General features: G+C 42.9%; 1 protein-coding gene across 2 annotated transcripts in view; it reads left to right on the top strand.

Moving 5' to 3' along the window:
• Nucleotides 1-26,770, top strand: part of PTPRN2 (protein tyrosine phosphatase receptor type N2) — a 705,188-nt gene that overhangs the window by 423,514 nt on the left and 254,904 nt on the right. For both annotated transcript variants that reach the window (XM_064162805.1, XM_064162806.1), the window contains one exon: nucleotides 6,430-6,494. In XM_064162805.1, the coding sequence (XP_064018875.1) occupies nucleotides 6,430-6,494 (65 nt within the window). The remainder of the gene's footprint in view (nucleotides 1-6,429; nucleotides 6,495-26,770) is intronic.

The raw sequence follows: 26,770 nt of genomic DNA on the forward strand, positions 1-26,770 counted from the left end.
GAAAGTCTATTTAAATGAACACAGTTGTACATAAGTATCTGATTGAAAGCTCATTGAAGTAGTTTTTTATGTACTTCCAGAAAAGGGAATGAAGTGGAGAAAAAATATGGAACTTGAGGTTCTTCTGTGGAGAAAACACTTAGAAAGGACTGAATCAAGTGTGATTTTCCTGTCTCATTCTTGTTTGACAGTGTGAATGCTGAGGCAGTTTCAGCAGGTGCATTGAATGCAAAGGCAGGTTTATTCTGGGAGAGGTCATGGGAATCATGGAATAATGTCCCTAACTGCCACATCTACTCACCTTTTCCATACCTCCAGTGTTCATGACTCCACCATTACCTGTTCCAGTGCCTCCCAACCCTTTTGGTGAAGAGTTTTTTTCCTACTCTCCAACATAAACCTCCCTGGTGCAGCTTGAGGCTGTTTCCTGATAGGTTGTAATGGACTTGGTAGTGCTAAATTAATGGTTGGACTTGATGCTTTGAAAAGTCTCTTCCATGAAAAATGGTTCTATAATTCTACAATTCAAAGAGCTTTTTTTTTTTTTGTTTTCTGCATGTAATTAAGTGCAGGACACTCTCAAAGTCAGATTCACAGCAGATAAATAAGGCTTTGTTGTGAGCAATGCTATCTTGCCACAAATACTGCCTTGGGCAGCCTGTTGTAGTGGGAGGTGTCCCTGGATATAGGCAGGGGGTTGGAGCTGGATGATCTTTGAGGTCCCTCCCAACCAAAGCCATTATATGATTGTATATTTAAGGACAATTTATTCTCTGAAATAGGTAAATAGCAAGGAAGCCTCCTGCAGAAACACTTCCCTCACCTCTCATGGGAGTGCACACTGGACAACCTTTGTAAATGAGTCATTTCTCAGGGCTTCCTTCTTCCAGAAGGGCTGTAAGACTGGAAGTCTGCTGAAAGCCCTGTGTGGCTTGCTTCTCTTAATAACTGATGGCCTCATAAGGTTAAACCTACCAGCTACAAAAACAGACACTCAAATTTTTGCCTCTTCCACTGAACAGATAACTTTGATAAAAGAAATAAACATTAGCCCTCAGAAAACACATCAGACCTCCTTCAAGTTAGTGAAGACTATGAACAGTGACAATCCCTACCTTAAACACTAACACCCTCACCGTGCTCTATAATAGAGCAAAACCATTAAGTTCTCCCCGTCGTAAATTAGATCACAGAAGAGACTTCCACAGATTGTTTCAGGTTAAAATAACTGGTATGCAGAGAGTAGGCAAAATCATTCCACTGCAGCTACGTGCTTAATTATATGGAATACTGCATAAATTGTCAAGTGCAAAGAATTCTTCTGATAAATTAAAATACTAATTAAATAGGCCAGTGCAGAATTTGGAGAACATTATAGGGCTCCGCTTCTTCAGGTAATTTGCATATCCTTCATCTAGTGACTGTAATTTAAAGGCCTTCTTTTGTGTGTGTGTGTGTTTGGAAGCCCTTTTTGTTTCAGTGGAAGATTTGAAAAAGGGATTTATAGGTTGCTAACTGGGTTGGGGGGGGTTTGTCTGGTTTATTATTGTTATTGTGCTTCTTTGCTGATGAGTTTGTCAGTTCTCTGTTTTTATTTGAAGATTTTAAACCTGTGCTAGTTTGAGCCTAGCTAGAATGTTTTGATGAGAAGAATTAGATTATAGGCTGTGAAAAGGAAACAGTGGTGTTGTCTGCTTCACTCATAGGCTTGCTGAGATGTATAACAAGAACATAAATATAGATAAGGGAGTCGCTCTCTGTCTTTTGGGGCTGCATGAACTTCTCTCTCCCTAATTCGCTGCCTGACATGAATTTTTCTCTCCCTAACTTGCTGCCTGACATGAACTTTTCTCTCCCTGACTTGCTACCTGACTAATCCTTTTGCTTCCTAACCACCCCCTGGCCACCTCTCCAAACTACCTTGAGTGTAAGGCAAAGTCTGGGGTAAGGTCAAGGGATGGGGAGAAGGTGGAAGGCTGGTTGATGACCCCTCCTGGGGACTCTGGTTTCTGGGAGGGCTGTTGTGTTTCTGTATTACCTTTTTAACTTGTATATATCTGTATATACTGTAAATATCTGCTTGTGCTAAGCTGCAAATATAACTTCATTAATTCAATTTCCAGCGGCTGAGTCTAGTCTGGGTGCTTTTCTTAAGTGTAGGGGGGTGGGTAACACCCAAAGCATCACAAAACCATGGCCTTAAAAAAAATCAACTCTGATGGCACGTGCAATGTCCCATGTTACCCAGAATTATCATTGCCAGTTCATAGAGTCTGCAACACAAACATCATCTGCTTTGTATTTCTGTTGGAATAAGAAAACCCCAACAGGTAATACACTGAAATACTCTTTAAAAAATCCTGCCAATTTTCAGAGGATTAATAGCTTGTTCTTAATGTCTGAATTTATCCTCATTTCTCTATGGGTTATCAACTATGTTTTATTGCCTTAAATGCTCAATTGTAGTTAGACATAGAAAACACTAAGCAGTTGCGTTCAGCAGTCTGAAGTAGCTGCTTGATGTGTAGTTGATGCTTCATCTTTAGCACCACTCTTGTCAGAATTTCTTCTTGACTTTCCTGAACTTGGGAGGGTTGGACTCGATGATCTCCTTGTGTCCCTTCCAACTCATCCTGTGATTCTCTGAACTTCTTGTGGAGTTTAAGAGTAGCTAAGAGGTGCTGCTCTACACACATGGAGTTTAAGAGCAGCTAAGAGATGCTCCTCTGCACACATCAGTGAACACAGAATGCTAGAATCATTAAGGTTGAAAAATACCTTTAAGATCATTGAGTGACATAGAATCATAGAATCAGTCAAGGTTGGAAGGCACCACAAGGATCACCTAGTTCCAACCCCCCTGCCATGGGAAGGGACACCCTACCCTAGAGCATGTTGGCCAGAGCCTCATCCAGCCTGGCCTCAACCACCTCCCTGGGCAACATGCTGGAGGCTGTCTGCTGTGTCTCTTTCTGCAGTCTGACCATTTTCAGGTTGTGATTTAGCACATCCTGCTTTCATGCCTCCTAATTTTAGGAGGGTTCATGGTAGCATGGTTGTTAGAGCTGTCCTCTGTGTTTTAGCTAATAGCAAGAGGAAAGGGGAAGCGTTAAGTAAACTTGGGTTTTTTTTTCCCTTAATATCAAAGCTACAATAATTAAAGTCTGCAGGAAACCTATAAAAAGGAGGTCAAATATGGAACAGTAATTATAAAATTCAGCAATTCAACAGACCAAATATTTTCTATTAGCTGTTCATGTGGTAGGAAATTGCACACTGGGATTTAAGCCTTATTGTTTACCTATACCCATTTATTTTTGCAGCCACTCTGCTGTGCAGTTTTCTTTATCCTAAGCTACCAAAAAAAGAATTTGTTAGACCATTCAGTTTCTTTGAAAGAGGCTGTGGAGCTTTCTGGTTTTATAAGTCTGCTAAATCCTTGCAGGTAGTAGAAATCTGCCTTCAATATGTATGCTGGGTGTTGGGCAGTCAGGGTGGTGGCGTGGCATCCCTTTGCAAAGAAACAGCACAACTGGAGACAAAGGACAATGTTAGTATGTGATATGACAGACCAGCAGCTATCAGTGAAGCAACAGGGTCCAGAGTCCATCTCAAAGATTTGTAAATTAGTTATTTTCTTAGAATCATAGAATCAACCATGTTGGAAGAGACCTCCAAAGTCATCCAGTCCAACCTAGCACCCAGCCCTATCCAGTCAACCAGACCATGGCACTAAGTGCCTCATCCAGGCTTTTCTTGAACACCTCCAGGGATGGCAACTCCACCACCTACCTGGGCAGCCCATTCCAATGGGAAATCACTCTCTCTGTGAAGAACTTCCTCCTATCGTCAGCACAACTTATACAGCATAATTAATCCAGTCACCAGTGGTGTTCTCCAAGGATCAGTGCTGAGCCCAGGACTGTACAATATTTTCACTGATAATCTGGACCAAGGGATTCAGTCCAGCATCAGTAAGTTTGCAGATGACATCAAGTTAGGAGCAGTTGTTCTATTTGGATGGTAGGAGAGACCTACAGAGGGACATTGACAGGCTGGATATGTGGACAGAGGCCAATAGTATGAGATTAACAGGCCAAGTGCAGGGTTCTACACTTTGGACACAACAACCCCAAGCAGTGCTACAGGCTGGGGACAGAGTGGCTGAGAGCAGCCAGATAGAGAGGGACCTGGGGCTGCTGGCAGATAGTAGCTGAAGATGAGGCAGCAGTGTGCCCAGGTGGGCAGCAGAGCCAATGGCATCCTGGCCTGACTCAGGAGCAGTGTGGCCAGCAGGACAAGGGAGGTTCTTCTGCCTCTGTACTCAACACTTGTCAGGCCACACCTTGAGTGCTGTGTCCAGTTCTGGGCTCCTCAATTCAAGAGAGATGTTCAAAAAAAGACTGAATAGGGCACTTAGTGCCATGGTCTAGTTGATTGGCTAGGACTGGATGATCTTGGAGGTCTCTGCCAACCTGTCTGATTTTGTGGTTCTATGACAATGAAGTGTAGCCTCAAATCACACAATGCAGGCGACTCTCCCACTCCTGTCATCTCTGTGACTCTGAGTGGAACAAGTATGTCTATAGATGTTTAAAGCATGGCATAAGCATGAAGTCTGTGAGTAATATTTGCAATTTTTAGGCTGCCATCCAGCAAAATATATCTGCCTAGTTGGTAGTGTATTACAAAGAAGTAAAAATAAATCTGTGTGGGTCTAAAGGCTTTGTTCTCTGTTTAAATCATGGGCAGTATTCGTTCCTTGCTGAAGGTAGACAGAAAAGTTTCTCTGCATAGAATTGCTTGAATTTTCCCTTATTGAGTCTTTGTAGCTAAAAACTCTTACTAAAATCATCTCATATTTTGGACATATGAAGAGTGACTGAGCCCTAATGACATGAAGTAAAAGTGAGTCATTTATGTTGCACAAATAAAGTATCAGTTCAAATTAATATTGGTTCTGAAGAGACTCTGGTCCAGTCTGGACTGCTTTGAATGTTTGGAACAGCACCAATCAAAGAGTGTTTCTCACAAATCAAAAAAGGATATATCAGTTCCTCTCAGTATTTTGATGTGAGTGTACAGTGTACAATATGTTCTAGCACACTTCTTGTCCTTTCTGGTAGGAATGCTTTCCTTTAGGCAACTCAAATTGAGAAGCTGAATTGTGTCTGTAATCAAAGCAAAGAGATAGGTGCCTGCAGGTGTGTGTATGATAGTTGGATGAGTCATCCTATTAAATGTCCACCCCTTTCTGCTGACTCCAGAGAGGAGCTAGATGACTCACTTGTATTACATACCCAGAGAAGAGCTAGATGACTCACTTGTATTACATACTCAAGGACTAGACAGCTAAAGGGAGGAGAGGTTAACAAGGCTGCATGGCTTCATTTCTACTCATCAACTAAACAGGCCAGGTGCTGGATTTTGACCATGAGTCCAGCTGTCACGGTTTGCATCTAGAAGGCTGAGATCTTCTCATCCAAAATGAGACAACCTTAGCCATACCCCCATCTGGGAATAATCTTATCCTTATGCTGTCTCCAGAACTGGGCATTGCTTTGTGAGGATACTCGTGGCCAGAGGCCAAAATCGTGTGAACACCACAGTAATGATTTTAAAAGTATGGGCAGTGGAAAGGAAGTGCTAGGAGTCATGTCCCCAGCATGATTATGTTGCAAATATAGATGGTTGATTCTATGATTCCAAGGGTTTGTATTTGTTGTGAAATGTCCTGAGCCTGTAGTAATGGTGAGGTGCTGCCCTGCTCTTCACTGAATGGAATACAGTTGGAAGCTTCCACTGAATCATAGAATCAGCCAGGTTGGAAGAGAGCTCCAAGATCATCCAGTCCAACCTAGCACCCAGCCCCAGCCAATCAACCAGACCATGGCACTAAGTGCCTCATCCAGTCTTTTCTTGAACACCTGCAGGGATGGTGACTCCACCACCTCCCTGGGCAGCCCATTCCAATGCCAATCACTCTCTCTGCCAATAGCTTCCTCCTAACACGCAGCCTAGACTTCCCCCAGCACAACTTGAGACTGTGTCCCCTTGTTCTGTTGCTGCTTGCCTGGCAGAAGAGACCAACCCCACCTGACTGCAACCTCCCTTCAGGTAGTTGTAGACAGCAGTGAAGAAACCTTTCCAAACATGTTGTCTAGATGTGTTCAATCTGTATGCTACTCCATGTAGAAAGGAACTAGCATTAGTTTGACTTTCTTTTTCACATAATAATGATCAATTAATGGCATACCTATGGATTGAAAAACTGACTAGTTGCTATCAGGGAAAGATACTCCACAGATGACATAAGTAGAACCTATGATGAATGTATTGATGGAGGAAAGGTTGGTTACATTGCAAGTGCTGCAAAACGATGCATATTTTAGCTTTCCTGTAACTCAATCTTATTTTTTTTCCTTACAGCCATAAACAAAGAGAAGCTGGAAAAAACAACTGGGCTGAAAATTCTTCAGACTGGCGTGGGGGAGGTAAGTGGCTTGTGGACATTTTATACTCTCAAAACTGTTTTAACTGTTGAGGGTTTTTGAGAAATCCTGTGATTTGTGATCTACCAGTGTGACAGTGGTAAGGGCCTCTTTATGATCCAGTTGCATCTGTCAAAATACAATCTGCTGCACAAATAGCACTCTATCCCACAGAGAAAAAAAATAGCATCCTTATGAGAGAAGTGCAGCTGCCTTTAAGAAATGCAGCTTTTGGGCTTTTTGGGTTTTTTTGTAGCAGAGGAACAAAATCCCTAAAGATGAGGACAGCAACTGAAGCTGTCATATTATTCCCATTGGTTTTGGTGGAGTGATAGCTCATCTAGATCAATGGAAAGTTTAAATTTGGGGTTAAAGAGCCTTCAGACGCTTAGACAGGAGCTGACAGGAAATGGTTTGCTTATTTTGGATGATTTTGAAACATAAATAAAACATGTGCCTGTTATTCTGGTGCTATCACTACACAAAAACTCCACTAAGCAGTTCATCATTTATTAATAAAGATGATGCTGTCTGCTAAGAATCTTGTATGATCTGCAGCTGATTGCTAATTCTCCTGCTAATTTTGTGTACACAGTTACCTTCTTTTTTTGCTTTCCATTTCAGTAGTTTTGCTAGTGCTGAATGCTCACAAGGCTACAGGGCTAGACAAATGCTTTTTTCTTGTGATTACATTATTCTCAGTGTTAAGAATTATGAATTACTAACTCATAACACACTGAAGGAATTGACTTTTGGGGGGATTTTTTTAACTGGTTTTCATTTTTTGTATTTCTCTTTTTATCAGTAGAGTTAGTTGAATTAGTTTAGGTGATGTTCTTGAGGGGGCATAAAATACAGAGCTGAGAAGTGTGTCTGCACTTCAGGCTGTGTCCTGAATTCAAGCCAGAGTGAAGCTTGCATTTGTGTTAGCCACAAGTCAGTTCACAGGATCACAGGGTGTTAGGGACTTAAAGAGGTCATCGAGTCAAACCTTCCTGTCAGAGCAGGACCACACAATCTAGCTGAGGTTACAGAGGAACACATCCAGATGGGCCTTGAAAGGCTCCAGAGAAGGAGACTCCACAACCTCTCTGGGGAGCCTGTGCCAGTGCTCTGTGACCCTTACAGTAAAGAAGTTCCCCCTTGTGTGGAGATGGAATCTCCTGTGCTGCAATCTGTAACCAAGCTGGGTTGATAGGGTATCAAATTCAGGCTACTTAAGGTTAAATCTATGTTTGTACAGTTTTGCAGTTTGTTTCTGACTCACCCCAGTGTTTACCAGCGTTAGAATAATAGAAAGTATATATTCTAACATAATGAAAGAGCCTTCTGTTGAAGAAGGATCTCTTTTCCTCCATACTGTATGAATGGAATTATATGTAATGGTAACCATACATCAAAATCAAGATGCTCAAATCAAAAGTAGCCCAAAAAATTTAGTTCCAGAATGAGAAATGGCCTTTTTGTTCAGATAGTAGGTCAGCTTCATGGCAGAGTTAATGGATATATAATCTGCACTTGCAAGGTTGTAAAATAAAAAGGATTGCTCTTGTGTGGCAAGTTTCATACCTGAAAAAGATCAAGAGAAATATAGCTGAGATAGCAGTGGCAAATGGAACAGCTGTATAAACAAATGCAGGAACTGTTCTAAGCTCAGCAATAATTCATGCCTTGCTCTGGACAGAGGAATCTGTTTCAAGTGTTGATCTATGATAGCAGAATTTGTGCCTCAGTAAGAAATGACTACCCAGGCCTTGGGTACAGCAGAAGGAAGCAGTCTCTTTGTGTGGAGAGATGATTCTCAGAGCTCCTCAATCTCCTGCTTTATCTCTGTGTCTGAAGAGAATAATTTCACAAGCAATCCTGGATTATGCCATTCCTACCAAGCTTCTTGAGCTGTGCAGTCAAGTCTGGGGAGGGCTGAGGAACTGTTTTTATGTCACTGCATAAATATGTGCTATGTAGTCATTAACAGCATGGGTGTGGAGTCTAGCACAGCTACAATACAGCTCATCATCTTTATGTCATGTGAAAGGTTTCCACAGCTTCAGCAAGTTTTTTGGTTAGAGTTGCCCTTAGATGCACTCTGCCAGTGTAGTGTAGGCTCTGCTTTAGCACAATGAAAAATGAGGTCCTGAGCTGCAGCATCAGAAGCTGCTCAGGTGTCAGGATGTTGCCTTAAAATTTCTATGCATTTCAGAGGAAGTTTTGGATGATATAGTGCAGGGTAAGCAGAACTTGGTTCAGGTCATTGTGGAACAGACACTTAGTGGTACTTCTACAGCACATCCAGCACAAGATCTAAGCCTTGCCAGCAGAATATTTGCTGAGAGTGCAGGGACCCAGAGATTTGGACTACAGTTTGATGTGCTGCGTATCACTTTTAAAGTGCTAATTTTTCTGGCACTGACTTTGTAACAAGAGTGTTATCCCAGAAAACAAGGAATCACTGCTGTAGAGAAAATCAGTGCTGACACTGAAATTCTGAGGATAACTGCATTGCTGTAGCACTGCCTACCTGTGATGGTTTGGGAGTTACCCACCCCACACACACAATGAATTCACTGAGACTAGACTCAGCCAGCTGGAGGTTAAGGAATGAAGCTATGTTTACAGCTTAGCACAATTTACAAGCAGATATACACACAGTATATGCAAATATTTACAGCTATATACAAGTTAATACAGAAACACAAACTTCTTCCCCAAAATAATCTGACTGCCAGGAGACTCCTGACCCAAACCTCCTCCCTTCTTCCCCCTCTTTCTCTCCCTTGAGAAATAATCAGATCAATCCCTGTATATCTCATGTGATAAATCTGGAGAGATCAGTGTGCCCAGGTGGTGAAGAGAGCCAATGACATCCTGGCCTGGATCAGGAACAGTGTGGTCAGTAGGACAAGGGAGGTTATTATTGCCCTGTACTCAGCACTGGTCAGGCCACACCTTGAGTGCTGTGTCTAGTTCTGGGCTCCTCAATTCAAGAGAGATGTTGAGGTACTGGAATGTGTCCAGAGAAGGGCAACAAAGCTGGTGAGGGGCCTGGAGCACAGCCCTGTGAGGAGAGGCTGAGGAAGCTGGGGGTGTGCAGCCTGCAGAAGAGGAGGCTCGGAAGTGACCTCATTGCTCTCCACAAATACCTGAAGGGAGGCTGTAGCCAGGGGTGTTTGGTTTCTTCTCTCAGGCAACAATCAAAGAACAAGGGGACACAGTCTCAAGTTGTGCTGGGGGAAGTCTAGGCTGGATGTCAGGAGGAAGTTCCTGCCAGAGAGAGTGATTGGCATTGGAATGGGCTGCCCAGGGAGATGGTGGAGTCACCATCCATGGAGGTGTCCAAGAAAAGACTGGAAGAGGCACTTAGTGCCATGGTCTAGTTGATTGAGTAGGGCTGTGTGCTAGGCTGGACTGGCTGATCTTGGAGGTCTCTTCCAACCTGCTTGATTCTATGATTCTATGAGATGTCAAAAAGGTTAGGGGAAATAAAGGGATGGTTCAGATTAGAGTTAAGGCAGTTGCATTTCTCAGCAGAATGAGTGATACAGGATACTCTTGTTTTATTCTTTCTTCTCACTACTAAGGATTTAATTTCTCTCAGTAAAATATTCCAGTTAACCTCAAACTAGCACAGTACATGATATTTTCTAAGGTGATTGCTTTCTGTTTGGATTTTTCCAATACCTGTACTAGCTCTAAAACTCTTATATGGTAGCCACCCAAGATGTATTTGAGTCATTGTCAGTCATGGTGTTTGTGCTGTGGAAACTCACCATGAACTTTTCACACCTTCTTGGTTATTCAGATACAGTAAAGCTGTTGTTCTCCTTCAGATATTTTCTTTGGATCTCCCACACAAAGAATAACTCTCTGAAGTCCTAAGGTCATCTTCAGAAGTTCAAGGGTTTATATGAGGGCATGAATGTGTCATCTGTGTGTGCATGTGCATACCATAAGAGGTGGAGTACTGCTAAAAAACCCAAAGACCTACATTAAGCAGACATTCAAACTCCATTCTTCTGTCTCCCATCTTGATGTAGACCATTGAAGTACTTGGCTGAGCACCACTGCAAAGTCTTGGGGACAGTGTTTGGTCTCACATTGAGGGAAAGCCTCCTAAGCAGCAGCGCAGCTCAAGTTGACCCACTCTGAGTCCAGGTTTCAGGAGGTTCAGGAGCCCAAATCCGCGCAAACAGTCCAGCTGGGCTTGTACTTAAGGGCTGCTCTCCAGCTCAAGGGAACTCAGCTGGCACTGTGAACCACAGCCCTGCATGGAGGCCACAGAATAACCTAGGATTACTTCCACATCCTTTAGAAACTTAAGCAGTTGTTTCCTTTCTCATAAGCACTTTTGAATCATTATAAAAGCTGAGTATTTTTCAGGTCAGTTCCACGCTGAGGTTGGCTGTGACTGGAGTTTGCCTGGTTCAAGTCCAACTCCAGTATAAGAAAATGTCAAACAATGGTTCAAATGCAGTTCCTATGGCATGGGAAAATAACTGTTTATCCAGGGTTGGGCTGAAATTCGTTTTCAGCAACCGTTTCAGAATAACAAGTCAGGCTCTCCAGCAGCTCAGAAAATGTAATAATTCAAATCAGGTTTTGGAGGCTTAAGAGCCTGCAATTTGAATAGTAAATGATCTCAATCAAGGCCTGAAACAAACCACTGCTTCTGTCTTGAACTGGTAAAACAGCACCCACTCCAGAAGACATTCTTTTAAATTAACTCCTTCAATTTCTCAGTAGAGCTGCACCAAACACACTCATCACAGAAACTGTAACTTTGTTTGTGGGATTTGAATCATGATTCTCATATGGCAGACACAAGAAGTAGAATCATTTTCTCTACCAAATGGAAGTAACCCAAAATACATGTGAAATTAAGACTTTGCCATACCTCTGGATGTCCTGAAATAGAGCAGTGATATTTTGACATGTTTCAGAATATTCTCATTTATAGATATGTCGATAGCTGTAGGATAATGTTGGTGTTACATAAAGTGATGTTACTGCAAGAAAGAAATCTGCTTTTTAAAGAGTCTAGTGAATCTAGAGGAGATAATAGGACAGGTTTATTGTGATGTGTGAGCCACTGGGGCAGGAGTCAGATTTCTAGCTTTTTGTCTTCCTTGGTCTTGCCAAAATTTGGCATTAGTATCTGTATAGCCAGATTTTACCCAGAATGATATTGGAAATCCATAAAAAAACAATGGGGTGAGTACAGAACTTGAGAAATCATGTGAAAATTACGAAGAATAAGGTGTCAGGGTTTTTTTTTCTGATGTTCTAAAACAAGGTAAAATTTTAAGAGTAGGCTTTTTGGGTTGAAAAGACCAAATCAGCCTGGGATCTGCTCTAGCTGCCTTTCTTGCATTGTGGCAAGCAGCAAATGCTTCTAATCTGGTGCAAGTACTGCACCTAGAGGTACATGAGAGTAGGAATAAAATCATAGAATCAACCAGCTTGGAGGAGACCTCCAAGACCATCCAGTCCAGCCTAGCACCCAGCCCATAACCTAGACCATGGCACTATCCAGTTTTTGCTTGAACACCTTCAGGGATGGCAACTCCACCACCTCCCTGGGCAGCCCATTCCAATGGCAAGTCACTCTCTCTGTGAAGAACTTCCTCCTATCATCCATTTTAGACCTCCCCTGGCATGACTTGAGACTGTGTCTCCTTGTTCAGTTGCTGGCAGAAGAGCCCAACCCCCCCCTGCCTACAGCCTCCCTTCAGGTAGTTGTAGACTGCTGCACGCAAGATCACACAATGTTAGAGGTTGGAAGAGATCATCAAAGGTAGCATTAGCACTAATGCTGACCTGACCATGGAGTAGGAACAGCAGCTGTGCATGCGTAAGTACTCAAATTTTAGCCCAAGTCACAGGTAAGCTTTCATCATAGAATCAGTCAGGTTGGAAGAGACCTCCAAGATCATCCAGTCCAACCTAGCACCCAGCCCTGTCCAATCAACCAGACCATGGCACTGAGTGCCTTATCCAGGCTTTTCTTCAACACCTCCAGGGACAGTGACTCCACAACCCAGCCTCCTCATACCAGAATAAGTCAAGCATAAGTGCATATGAGGTAATACACCTCTGCATTCCAGTATAAGCAATCTTAGACTAGTAGACACCAAGGAGAGCTTTCTCCAGCAGCCAGCTTTCAGGATCTTTTTTCTGCGAAACCCATGTCTTAGAAATCAACAAATTATTTCTTTCCTGTTAAGTGAGATCTGAGAGTGGAGATCCTGCAGATAATTCTTGCTGTAGGCTCTTGCTGGTCGCTGTGGCTGTGTTGATTAGCAGTCGAACAGAGATTTTCAGCATAGTCATTTGGGGCAGCGTTGCTGTGAGCAAGGCATACATTAGGTCACAGATGGGCTCTTTGCTTTAAGGTCTGTAACTTCAAGGCAATAAATTCAAATAAGAAAAATAATTATTACATGAAAAAACTTTTGAGTGCAATCCTAGAAATAATTCTGCTGAAGGCACAATGAGGTTTACCTTATCCCACATGCATAACTTGAAGATTCTAAAGCTGTGTAGCCCTTAAATAGATTATATTTTATATAGAATAGCATGTAAATAGTAATACTAAACAGTGTAATAATGGTAATAATATAATAGTAATATGCTATAGTAGTATATAATGGAGTAGTAATGTACTGCTGTCAGGGACTTCTACTGGTAGTAACATATTTCGCTGTGAATAACATATCTCACTGTTACAGTTCTGTGAGCATACATATATGGTAGAGTGATGCTAACCAGGTGGTGGAGTCGCCATCCCTGGAGCTGTTCAAGGCAGGATTGGACGTGGCACTTGGTGCCATGGTCTAGCCTTGAGCTCTGTGGTAAAGGGTTGGACTTGATGATCTGTGAGGTCTCTTCCAACCTTGGTGATACTGTGATAAGTCATTGAGTAGTGTTTTGGAATGCTTCAAAGGTGTTGATCTGTTGGAGGGTAGGAGAGCCATGCAGAGAGACCTAGACAGGCTGAAAGGATGGGTGGAGGCCAATGGGATGAGATTTAACAAGGCCAAGGGCAGAGTTCTGCAGTTTGGCCACAACAACCCCAAGCAGTGATACAGGCTGGGGACAGAGTGGCTGGAGAGCAGCCTGGAAGAAAGGGACCTGGAGGTACTGGTCGATAGTAGCTGAAGATGAGCCAGCAGTGTGCCCAGGTGGGCAGGATGGCATCCTGGGCTGGATCAGGAGCAGCGTGGCCAGCAGGACAAGGGAGGTTATTCTTCCCTTGTACTTAGCTCAGGCCACACCTTGAGTATTGTGTCCAGTTCTGAGCTCCTCAATTCAAGAGAGATGTTGAGGTACTGGAATGAGACACTTAGGCAAGTTTTCTCAGTGAGCTTCTCTCTGGCCTGATTGCTAATATCTAGATCAACTTTTAATTGTACTTTTTCAGATCTGTTAGCCTAACATTAAAGTTCTCCATCACATGGTCAATCTTACAATTTACAGTTTGGAAGGTAGATTTGAGAGAGTGATTTGCCATTGGAATGGGCTGCCCAGGGGTTGCTGCGCCTGGAGGTGTTCAAGAACAGACCGGATGAGGCACTTAGTGCCATGGTCTGGTTGATTGGCTAGGGCTGGGTGCTAGGTTGGACTGGATGAGCTTGGAGGTCTCTTCCAACCTGCTTGATTCTATGATTCTATGAAATGCCTCAAGGAATAAAGCTAAACAGAACACTGAATTTCTCCACAGAGAATGATGGAGCTCTATGGCTCATTTATTTAAGATCTTGTATATTTTAGCAGAATGCATTTCAGCTAATATTTAGAGATAGTGTTAATGCTATATATTAACTATTCATTATGCTGCATAGCCCACTAGAGGGCTGCTTTTCAAATCAATTGCATCCAGAGCATTAATAAATGACAAAACTCAAACAAAAAATGTGCAGCAGGAATATGTATATCATTTTACCACATTATTTTGTCACATGCCTTCTGTGACTGCATGTTCCATACAGAACATACTCAAATAATATAAATCGTGGTCCAAACTCTGCAAACATTTAGAGGATGCACAGCTTTAAGTATAAAGTTTGACTTTCCTTTTAAGGTACTGATAAATTTTGTGTTAAAGAGATGCCTGGGTGCTACTGAGACTGTCTTCTGTCACATATCACACCGTCTCTGCTTGTGGAGGGGCAAAGTTCCAATGTTTATCTCCTGTATTTGATTTGAATATTGCATGGCAGAGGTGTTTTGACATCTGAATGACAGGTCACAGCTTCAGTCTGGAAATCAGGTGTCAGCAGTAATTTCTCTTCCTGCGCTCTGATTGTGACAACACCCTCCATCCTCTTTACAAGGTTTTCAAGAACCCGACAGGGAAATGAGGAGATTATAATGTTAAGACAAATACAACAAAGCTGATTTTCAGAGACAATATATTGATTTATGTTTTCCTCCCAAAAAGGTATAAAAAAGCACAAGCATTCAAGTGTCATGTTGGTTCATGAATTCCTTTACAGTAGCGCTGCGTGTGATTTAAAGGAGCAGAAGTGCCAAGTGATGTGGCAGTTGCCATGGCAACTGCAGCAATTCAATTTTTATTCAGTATCATGTAAAATGAAACAAGATAGGGTTTGCCTCGTGGCTTCAGGAACTTATGCATCCTACCAGTGTTGTTCCTTTTTGTCTTTTTTAACATTGTTCCATTAGAAAGAAAAAAGAATAGCATGTGTTTGGTTTGAGGATTCGGCTTGGGTTTAAGCTGTGTCATGCCATTGTTTTTTTAAGCAGAGTGTTCCTTCCAAAGCATTATAGATCTGTAGAGAAAATAGATTTAGATACCAGCACCAACTGCATAAAGCAAACTGCAGGGGAATTCTGCTTAAAAATCAATGTTATTACCTACCCTGTGATTTGGCAGCCTGCGTTTGATATATTCATAAAGAAGATAGTAGGATCTTTACGTAGGAGAATGTGAGGTTTTTTTGTACCAGATACCTTACTGGTTTATGAAATTCAGCATCCCCCTCCACCAGCAGCCAGTACATTATGACTCAAAAGAAGGAACTAAGATCTTTGGTGGTGTAATGGGTTGGCTGGGGAAGCTGTACAGATTAAACCCTGTTTAACTGTTTGAAATTTGAGTAATAGTGCTGATCAGAAATTGAGAGGAGGGAGATCCTTCCATCTCCAGAGGCAAGACCTTGATCCCAGCAGGAGCTCATGGATTTCTGGCAATCTCAAATGCAGATTTAAATATTTGAGGAGAGGGAGTGGTTGCAAATCTCAGTCCTTCACTCCTCTCTCTAGCAGTCCCTGGGTAGAGAGGGTTCCCATCCAGGCCAACATAGAAAGCTACTCACCAGTACCTCTGCTCTTGCTCTGTAACCACGGGAGAGCAAGTGTCTTGGGCTAAGATTCAAGCTGTGAGATACCAAATCTTGCTATATGAAACCCTGGCCTCAGGGGTGTTATAGCTCCATCAGCGCTAGTGAAATAAACAAGAACAAAGCATAGAGCCTGTCATGGCCTAACAGTTGTCTGTGCTGTTAAATTGTTGGCATGGTCACTCACATTGTGTCCTGTGCCAACTAGGATTCTTCTAGGCTGTTCTGCTTCTAAATCGAAGCAAAATCCAGACCAGTGTCACAGAACCACAGGATGGTTAGGGTTGGAAGGCACCTCAAGAGTCATCTAGTTCCAGCCCCCCTGCCATGGGCAGGGACACTTTCCACTAGATCAGGTTGCCCAGAGCCATCCAACCTGGCCTTAAACACCTCCAGCCATGGGGCCTCAACCACCTCCCTGGGCAACCCATTCCAGGCCCTCACCACTCTCATGCTCAACAACTTCCTCCTCATGTCCACTCTGAACCTTCCCATCTCCAGCTTTGCTCCATTCCCCCCAGTCCTGCCACTGCCTGATATCCTAAAAAGTCCCTCCCCAGCTTTTTTGTAGGCCCCCTTCAGATCCTGGAAGGCCACAAGAAGGTCACCTGGGAGCCTCCTCCTCTCCAGACTGAACAGACTCTTTCAGTCTGTCCTCACAGCAGAGCTGCTTCAGCCCTCTGATCATCCTCATGGTCCCTCTCTGGGCACACTCCAGCACGTCCACATCCTTCTTGTAATGGGGGCTCCAGAACTCAATGCAGTACTCCAGGTGGGGTCTCAGCAGAGCAGAGTAGAGGGGGAGAATCACCTCCCTGGCCCTGCTGGCCACACTTCTCCTGCTGCAGCCCAGGCTCTGCTTGGCTTTCTGGGCTGCAAGTGCACACTGCTGGCTCACGTTGAGCTTCTCATCCACCAACACCCCCAGGTCCCTCTCCTCAGGGCTGCTCTCCAGCCACTCACTGCCCAGCATGGAACTGTGCTTGGGGTTGCCTTGGGCTGCCCGGGGAGGTGGTGGAGTCGCTGTCCCTGGAGCTGTTCAAGGCAAGATTGGACGTGGCACTTGGTGCCATGGTCTAGCCTTGAGCTCTGTGGTAAAGGGTTGGACTTGATGATCTGTGAGGTCTCTTCCAACCCTGATAATACTGTGATACTGTGACCCGAATGCAGGACCTTGCACTTGGCCTTGTTGAACCCCATGAGGTTGGCTTGTGCTCACCTCTCCAGCCCGTCAAGGTCCCTCTGGCTGCCATCCCTTCCTTCCAGCCTTTCTGCTGCACTACACAGCTTGGTGTCATCAACAAACTCGCTGAGGCTGCACTCAGTGCCACTGCCCAGTTGTGGCTGAGCACAGCTCACCGAGCAGTTCGCTCTCACAAAGGAACATCATTTCCTGCACTGTTCCCATGGCCCTGTGGCGGGCAGAGCGGTGACTTCATCTGACAACCACCAGCGCCGCTTTTACAGTACAGCTTTCACTCGATGGCTAAACTGTTAATGTACAGATCTTTACTAAGCAAATGCAAACAAATCCTGGCCCTCAAAGCTCCCCTAATGCCCAACGTGCGAACGTTCATTTCCAGCCCATCTTCGATTAGGGCGACGAAAAACAATATTTAATCCCTCGTTAACACATGAATGAGCGGAAACTGTCATTTCCCACCAAACAATAAGGGGATTAGCTCAAGAACTGTCAGTTTATGTGAAAACATTATGTTGCCCAAATTTTCATAAAAATTAGCAGTGGGTAATATTCAAGATCAGAGCAATGGTAAGCGAGAAATCTGCATTCATGGTAATAAATATTCATATTTGTCTGCTCAGGAGATGAAAATCTAATCAAGGGGCTATTGATGCTCTGGCTTTTTCTTTTTCCTTTTTTTTTTTTTTTTTTTCCCCTTTTCTAAACCAAGATGTTTCATCTAAATTGGGTTTGATATGGAAATTAGTCTCACTCCAAGTCCTTCAGGCCATGAGCATGCTGGGATAACACTGGAGGTGTCCGGTGCATCAGATGTTGCTGCTGGCATCTGCTTCTGCAGACAGCAAACACAATAAACTAATAAAAAAAAAAACAACCAAAAATGTCAGCATCTCAAGGGTCAAGCTCCCAGTGGCTTAGGGTGGTGTGGTGGTGTCTTCACCACCCCCACCCCCCTTTCTCTCCTAAGGATTTTCATTTTATCCCAGTGAAATCCTCTCTGCTGCTGGGTTCAAATTGTCGGCGGCATTTTTGCTTTTGTTGACAATTACCATAAATCAGAAGACACTCTGCATGAAGCTTAATGAAATATGTATGATCTAAAAATGGCAGGGAGATAAGTGCAGTATGTTGCTTTAGGGTTTTGTGTGTGTATATCTATGTATCTGTGCGTGCATATGCACAACCTGAAGAGCCAGCTTCTGGTTTGTGCTCTGCGCGCTGACTGGAAGAGTCAGGCAGTTCCCAACTGCAGACCATACAAAACGCAGGAACCATATCATGTGGGATAAAATCTGTCAGAGTTTAGCCACAAGTGAGAGTAGTGTGCTTCCTAGATCAGTTAGGATGTTCAGTTAATACACCTGTGTGTTAAAATAGTCAGTTAAAAATACTTCTTGACACTTTTTTTTCATAGAATCAGCCAGGTTGGAAGAGACCTCCAAGATCGTCCAGTCCAACCTAGCACCCAGCCCTAGCCAATCAACCAGACCATGGCACTAAGTGCCTCAGCCAGGCTTTGCTTTGAAAATCTGCAGGGATGGTGCCTGCACCACTTCCCTGGGCAGCCCATTCCAATGCTAATCACTCTGTCTGCCAACAACTTCCTCCTAACATCCAGCTGAGACCTCCCCTGGCACAACGTGAGACTGTGTCCCCTTGTTCTGTTGCTGGTTGCATGGCAGAAGAGACCAACCCCACCTGGCTACAGCCTCCCTTCAGGTAGTTGTAGACAGCAATGAGGTCTGCCCTAAGCCTCCTCTTCTGCAGGCTGCACACCCCCAGCTCCCTCAGCCTTTCGTCATAAGGTTTGTGTTCCAGGCCCCTCAGCAATTTTGTCGCCCTTCTCTGGACATGTTCCAGTACCTCAACATCTCTCTTGAATTGAGGAGCCCAGAACTGGACACAGTGCTCAAGATGTGGCCTGACCAGTGCTGAGTTCAGAGGAAATAAAATCTCCCTAGTATGAAAATTTGGTCTGTCCTCATATGAGTGTTTGTCTTGACATACTTGTAAAATTATAACAACAACTACTACTACTACTATTATTATTGTTGTTGTTAATTATTTTTTAATAAGAATTATTTTTATAATATTAAGATCTTATAACAATATTTTATTCTATATTTTCTTATAATATTAAAATATTAATTAAAATATTGTTTTAATTTAAACTAGTTATTTATTTCATTATTCATGCATCATATCATGTCCTTCCTTGTACTTTCTGGGAGTTTTGTGACTTTAAAAAAAAAAACAGAAAACTCATTTAGGTCCTGATCTCATAAACAAATGCATATATATATGTGTGTGTATATATCTATGGCAACTAGCAACAGAACAAGGGGACACAGGCTCAAGTTGTGCCGGGGAGGTCTAGGCTGGATTTAGGAGGAAGTTGTTGGCAGAGAGAGTGATTGGCATTGGAATGGGCTGCCCAGGGAGGTGGTGGAGTGTTGAAGCAAAGCCTGGCTGAGGCACTTAGTGCCATGGTCTGGTTGACTGGATAGGGCTGGGTGCTAGGTTGGACTGAATGAGCTTGGAGATCTCTTCAAACCTGGTTGATTCTATGATTGATTCTATGATCTGCCATATGTCTGTATATATATATATATATATATATATATATATATATATATATATATATATATATATATATATATATCACCTCTATTTATCACCTTTAGTGGAAAGTATTTTCTGACATCCAGCTAGCAGAGTTGTGAGTACTACTGAACACTAGACAGTTTTGTCTAGCTTCAGGTTGCTCTGCATACAAGGTCTGACTCAGTTGTCTCGAAACTCCAAATACCATCTGTGAGTTTAATTCCTGGTGAAGCTGTCATACAAAAGTTATCTTCCTTTTAGATGTGGAACTGGACAAAGTCCTATCAGCAGCTTCCAGCTATATTGCCTCTAGCATGAAGGAGCAGAAAGGGAAGATAAGCAGAGACTGCTCTGAAAGAAAGGATATCCTTACCCACCAAGAGAATAGAAACATTGCTTGTTGAGGAGGTTACATCCTTTCATTATCAAATCTATACCAAGTAGAAATATGGAGCTATAGCTTGTACTGTTTCAGAATCCCAGTAATTTGTGCAATCAATCATTGAGAGGCAAGTGTAAGCAGCCTGCAGAGTGCAGTGTGCATATATTGGCAGACTTGGCATCTTTTACTGTACAAGCTGTGCTGGCATCTCTGTCCAAAATGTTTTCCAGAGATTTTCAGAGATCTTCTTAATCAGCTCCTTTGCCAAGCTTAAAAAAAAAAACAAAAAAAGCATGAATCATGTATAGCAGATGGGTGTACAGCAGTGTACAGGTGTCTGGCATACAGGTGCCAGAAAAAGAGAAGAAGTTAGGTATTTTCTGGGAAATCCATATTTGCTCCTAAAAGAAAGAGTTGTGTATTCTTCTAGTGCTACCTGCACTAGCAAGGTGTATGCCTGAAAGTATCAGTGGCTCCTCTTGACTGCTACCCGTTAAGCACTGAGTGATGCTTACATCAGAGCTGCCTTTTTTCTTCACTCCTTTGCCTTTTCCCAAGACACTAAGATGACTCTGTGAAGTTCACCGTGTTCTGAAGCAGAACAGAAGCAGTCTGTGCTGACATTAGGCAGAACTACTTGATCCATGTTCTTTATTCACTTGACCTTCTTAAGCCTATTGCAGTTAATTTTAGAATAAGTAACTGTTTTCTCATAGAATATTTTTCATAAGCAGCAAGTAACTTGGCTACAATAGATGAATATTTAAGGATCATAGAATCAACCAGGTTGGAAGAGACCTCCAAGATCATCCAGTCGAACCTAGCACCCAGCCGTAGCAAATCAACCAGACCATGGCACTAAGTGCCTCATCCAGGCTTTGTTTGAACACCTCCAGGGATGGTGACTCCACCACCTCCCTGGGCAGCCCATTCCAATGCCAATCACTCTCTCAGTGAACAACTTTCTACTACCTTCTACTAAAATGCCAATTTGTGTTTCTCTTAAGTAGAGAGATTATGATAATGATTATCAATCAGAGAAATATTAAACCATAATACTTCTCAAGATACTATATGGTAGTAGGCAATGCAGTGCTACTTGTAAGAAATATATCAGGTGCAGTGGTGAGCACTCACACTACTAACCTCTGCACTTATTTTGGCTGTGTGAGGCTTTATATTAACTAAAGTAATGTCCTTAGCTTCTTGCCACAGGTAAGAATGAGGCTTCAGGCTCATGGCACCAGAGCTGTGGTCCTGGGTCCCATTTCTTTCTTTCAGGGAGCTGCTACTTCACAGTACTGAAGTACCACAGGCACAACAACCACAGTTGTTACCAGAGAGAGTAATTGGCATTGGAATGGGCTGACCAAGGAGGTGGTGGAGTCACCATTCCTGGAGGTGTTCAAGAAATGCCTGGATGAGACATTTAGTGCCATGGTCTAGATGACTGGATAGGGCTGGGTGCTAGCTTGGGCTGGATGATCTTGGAGGTCTCTTCCAACCTGGTTGATTCTATGATTCTATGTCATGTGAGTGAAGGCTTGAGCTTTGGTTTCCCATAGGAGCATGCTGATGGTGGAAGATGGTGGTAAAGCTTTCTGTCACCTCTACTTTCACCCAAAATCACATGTTTGACACACACAAAAAAATCTTTATTCAAACTTTCCCTCAAACTTGTGTGGATTTATGAAAGAAAAAAATCATTCTGCAGAAAAAAAATTCTTTGCCTAAATAATTTAATTGGGAAAAAAAAAAGGCTGAGGAGTTGTGCTAGCTTGAGGCTAATTTGAATGTTTTATTGAGGAAAAAATAAATGATAGGCTGTGAAAAGAAAACAGTGGTGATATCTGCTTCACTCATAGGCTTGCTGAGATGGATAAAAACAAGAACACAAACACAGATAAGAGTCTCTATCTGTCAGAGTCGGTGCCTGTGTTTTCTCCCTGGGCTTTTGTAGTTGTGTAACCCAAGAAATCCTTTTGCTTCTAAGCCCCCTTGCCGATCCTTCAAACTCACCTTGCACATAAGGCAAACTCTGGGATAAGGTAGAGGGGTGGAGAGAAGGTGGAAGGGTGGTTGGGAGCCCCTCCTGGGCATTCTGGTTTCTGGGAGGGCTGTTGTATTTCTGTATTACTCTTGTATATTTCTGCCTATAGCTGTGTATATTTTAACTCTCTGCTTGTCTATTGTGCTAAGCTGTGAATAGAAAGCTTCATTCCTTAACTTCCAGCTGGCTGGGTTTAGTCTGGGTGAATTTATAAGAAGGGTGGGTGCAAGGAACTCCCAAACCAACACAGCAGTTTTGATTAACAAGGGCATTTCAGCAATGCTTTCTGGACAGGACTGGGATCTCACTGGGTGCCTGCCCACACAGAGATTGTTAGGAGAACTGTGGCTTTGAGCAATTGCAGGTAATCAGACAAAAAGATAGAATTAGAAAAGAAAGAGTATTAGAATGCTCTTTTTAATTTATTTTTCTCTCTTTCCCTTCCTTCCTTTCTTTCCTTTCTTCAATTTCTTTCCTTTCTTTCCTTTCTTCCCTTTCTTTCCTTCCTTCTTTTCTCTCTTCTCTTCTCTCTTCTCTTCTCTTCTCTTCTCTTCTCTTCTCTTCTCTTCTCTTCTCTTCTCTTCTCTTCTCTTCTCTTCTCTTCTCTTCTCTTCTCTTCTCTTCTCTTCTCTTCTCTTCTCTTCTTCCTTTCCTTTCTCTCTTTCTCTCTCTCTCTTTCTTTCTTTGCTTATTTCACAAAGAAGGATCTGAGTTATAAAGATATGCAACGAAATTGCTCAAATTCAAAAGCAAGCCTGTGAGAAATTTGGGACTGGACCCAAACCCCCATTCCAGTGCCTGCAACAGATGCTCACCTTTCCTGCCCATTAGTATGCTTTTCCAGGAGCATCAGGATGAAAGCTTCTCTTCAGACTTGACTTAACAAAATGTTTTAATAATCCTAGCTATGAAATGCTAGGAGCTGATCTTGGATTTTACAATAAGAGACAAAGTGGTTGTGATACAGTATGGTATGTAAATTATATGCAGAGTATATTGGCATGCAAATTTGAATGCTAAAAAGGAAAATCATTCTTTTTTAAGCCAGAGAGGAGAGTTCTTCAACCACAGAAGTCAGAAGCTGCCAGTAATGTTTTTTTTTTAAACAAATTGGCAGTACTTCCTTACATTTTAAAACATATTTGTCTTGTCATGAAAAATAATGCTCTAAACAAGCTCAATTTCTTTAGTTTGCTGATACCAAGTAGGTGACAATACTAAAATTCTGCCAGATAACTCAGATCTTATGAGGATGCCATAATATAAAGGAATGTGTTTATTAATGTGTGGAATTTTGAATTGCCATTTCAGGATTTTGGTCTTTTGGCTTCAGCAGTCAAAGCTTGGAGCAGCTTCAGGTGTTGTCTGTGACCTTGTTGGTCAGTAACCTAATTCCACGTTATTGCTATTTTTATCTGTTAGGCAATGAAATGTTGCTCTATCTACTGCCATGGTGAACTTTGGAAACACTAATGGGCAGATATGGAATGTTTCAGGAGTAGGTTATATTCACAGGGCATGACAACCAGCAACAGAACAAGGGGACACAGTCTCAAGTTGTGCCAGGGGAGGTCTAGGCTGGATGTTAGGAGGAAGTTGTTGGCAGAGAGAGTGATTTGCATTGGAATGGGCTGCCCAGGGAGGTGGTGGAGTCACCGTGCCTGGAGGTGTTCAAGAAAAGCCTGGCTGAGGCACTTAGTGCCATGGTCTGGTTGACTGGCTAGGGCTGGGTGCTAGGTTGGACTGGATGATCTTGGATGATTCTATGATACTATGCATTCCTCCCTGGCTCACTGCTAACACAATGGTGTTATTAGGCATGTTTTGTTAGCTGCAACAAGAGAAAGCAGAGCAAGAAGAGCTGTGTCTCCTGTCTTTCCTCTGTTTTATGTTTTTCATTTTGAGCTTGAGTTTTGTGCCAGACTAACAGCCCATGGCAATGGGCTGGGGAAATGAAACTTTCACTAAGATTAGCGAATGTGCAGAAAACAATGTGTGAAATCCTGAACTGACAAGCACGAACAGACTGGTGAGGGCACAGAGACATTTCCTGAAGTGAAACCATATTTGTACTCAACATGTCTAGAAAAAAAACCTGTAACAACTGAGGTGGCAAAGGATCCCACCCAGGAGACAATAGAATGACATCCTCATTATACCAGTCAGGGAATTAAAGGAGGTGTGGTGTTTGTTCTGCCCTTTTCAATTACTGGCAGCTTGTATTAATTTATGGGAGTAGAGTTGTTGTGTGTGGTGGTGTGCTTTGGGGTGATTATCCTTGTGAGACTGGAGGTTCAACAGTTGTTATGCAATTTGGAGTTGCAGGCTGGCAATTTTGGTAATTGGATCTCAAGAAATAAACAAAATATGGCAGCTTGATACATTTCAAGCAATTAAATTTCTGCTGAAAATTCCGCTTCGTTCTGGGGACTCCCAAATTTCCCAGCCACATTCTGTCTCTGATTAGGAATGCAAATCATCTCCATGAAATCAAAGAGGCAGCCACCTTGTTAATATACAGTGGCACCAAAAATATATTGTATTGGCACCTGCCCTTAATTTAAAACGTGGTCTTAGAAACCTGCCACCAGGTCACACTTCAGGAAAGCAAACTGGAAAATTGTGTCAGCTGTGGCTTTTCTGGCTCAGAAGAGGTGGACCTACAGAACTCTTCTTTGTAAAATGGTTTATTTTCAGGGCATGAATTCAGTACTCCTACCCAGCCCCTTCAGATTGTGCAGTTTTCTGAGCAAGCTCTTCTCCCTGCTGCATGCATGCCCATGGTGTAGCAGGTACAGCCAGCTACCAGGCTGGAGTCCCTTATGCAAAATACCTGGCAGACCAACAACCACTCAGAAGTTTGCTGAGTAGTTTTCCTGAGAAGATAAATGATACATGCAAGTTATCTCTTAGATGCAGTTCCCTTCATTTACAGAAATTGTACACAGCTCTTTTTTGCAGGGCAGTGCAGGAACAGGCAGTTGCAGACACACAGCTTCCAGGCTCACAGTTCACAAGGCTGGTTCTGGCTTTTTACAAGTTTCATGATTTTCACAGTTTCCAAACCTTCCCTGCACCCTTACCTCCTTCAGTGAGATATGAGCCCACTGATCAGGAAAGCCTATTAGTAGTTAACATTATCCACCCCTAACTTAGTTGTACAGGTTCTTAACTGAATCATCTGTGATAGGAGTGGAGTCAACTGAGCTCTATAATCAGCAGAGTCCAGCTATGATTGGAATTGCCTTTTATTTTCCACCACTGATTGCAGGTTAAACCAAAGGCTAGGGCTGCATAGTTAAATGGGGCTCAGCTTAAAAGCTAAGGCTGATTAGATTGGATCTCCTCTAGATCTGAGGTGTCAGGATGACTTTGTCATATAAACAACCAGGTACATTTGAGATATCACAATCTGTAATATCGGCTGAAGATCCAAATGGTACCAACAATGTTCACTGAACTCCATGTTGGTCTGATAAGCCTATCCTAGGAGTTCTCCAGTGTTATCTTCAGTCTTCTGTGGCCATCCTTGACTCCCTGAGCACTGAGACTGTGTTCAGGAGTGTGGGAGCACACTGAGACTGAGCAGTCGGATAAGCAAAGCCTAGCAGGTCTCCTACTCCAGGTATTGTTGTTGCAAGGATTTCCCTGGAAAGAGACTGAGTGTGAGGGGAAATGAAAGCTCATATCAGATCAGATTATGTTATTCTGGGCTAGGCTAGCTCTTGATAGCCCAGTGGTTAACTCACCTTCCAGACCAACCCTTTGAGACCTGCTGGTCTATCCAGTGAATAGTCTGTAGTCTATATTACTTTCACAGCTGTTCCCACCAGAGAATGAGTCTCTTCTAGTAGCCTGCAGCCCTCTAGTTACAGTCAACGAGTTTCCTAATATTAACTTCTGAACAAAAGACAGTAAAGATTTCTTTCTTTGTCAGCTGGTGTTGAAAGGTGGCATGAGGTCAGCTGTGCTGACAGGGCACTCCAAGGAAAGAGAAAGTTGTCTGCTGTAACTAAAGGATATTTCTCTCTTTTCTCTTCCTTTTCACTTGGAGTTAAAGATGTATGATTTCCTAGTCAGCGCGGTTTGCGGTACGCCTTTGTTTCCCAAATTAGAGAAACAAAGCAAGCTGCTTCTCAATATAGTTGTTGGGCAGTTTGTTGCATCAAGCTGTGAGCTATGCATGCCATGGTAAGAATCCTGGATGATACCAGCAAAGGAGAAGTGTGATTGGAGTACAAAAATAGCCATGCCGCTTGGAGTGTGTGCAAACAACCATGTTTCTCTCCTGGTAGCGCAGAACCCCCTGGCGTGTCCCATAAATTCTGTGCTGTCAGAAACAAAAGTCAGGAACGTGGTTGTCTCTTATTTAGTTCTTTCTTTCGTTGCTTGCTTACCTCTTCTCAGGAGATGATAGGTAGGCTCATGGTAGAAGACAAGAGGGCTTGTCATGAAGAAAGTGTTCAGTTGCAAACCTGTACCTGTAGGTAGATGCTGCTGCCTCTGCCTACACTCACACAGGAGAGAAGCTGATTGCACTCTGGAAGTCTGGAGCTTCATGTGAACAAATGTGGGCCCTTCAGGTTGTCTGGCTCAGACATACTGCAAAAATCAGAAGTTTAGAATGGTGAAGGGGCATTGAATTTATCTCGATTTCCTGTCATTAATTTGCTAGGGAGT

Source organism: Pogoniulus pusillus, chromosome 23, assembly GCF_015220805.1.
Source record: "Pogoniulus pusillus isolate bPogPus1 chromosome 23, bPogPus1.pri, whole genome shotgun sequence".
NCBI classification, from domain to species: Eukaryota; Metazoa; Chordata; class Aves; order Piciformes; family Lybiidae; genus Pogoniulus; species Pogoniulus pusillus.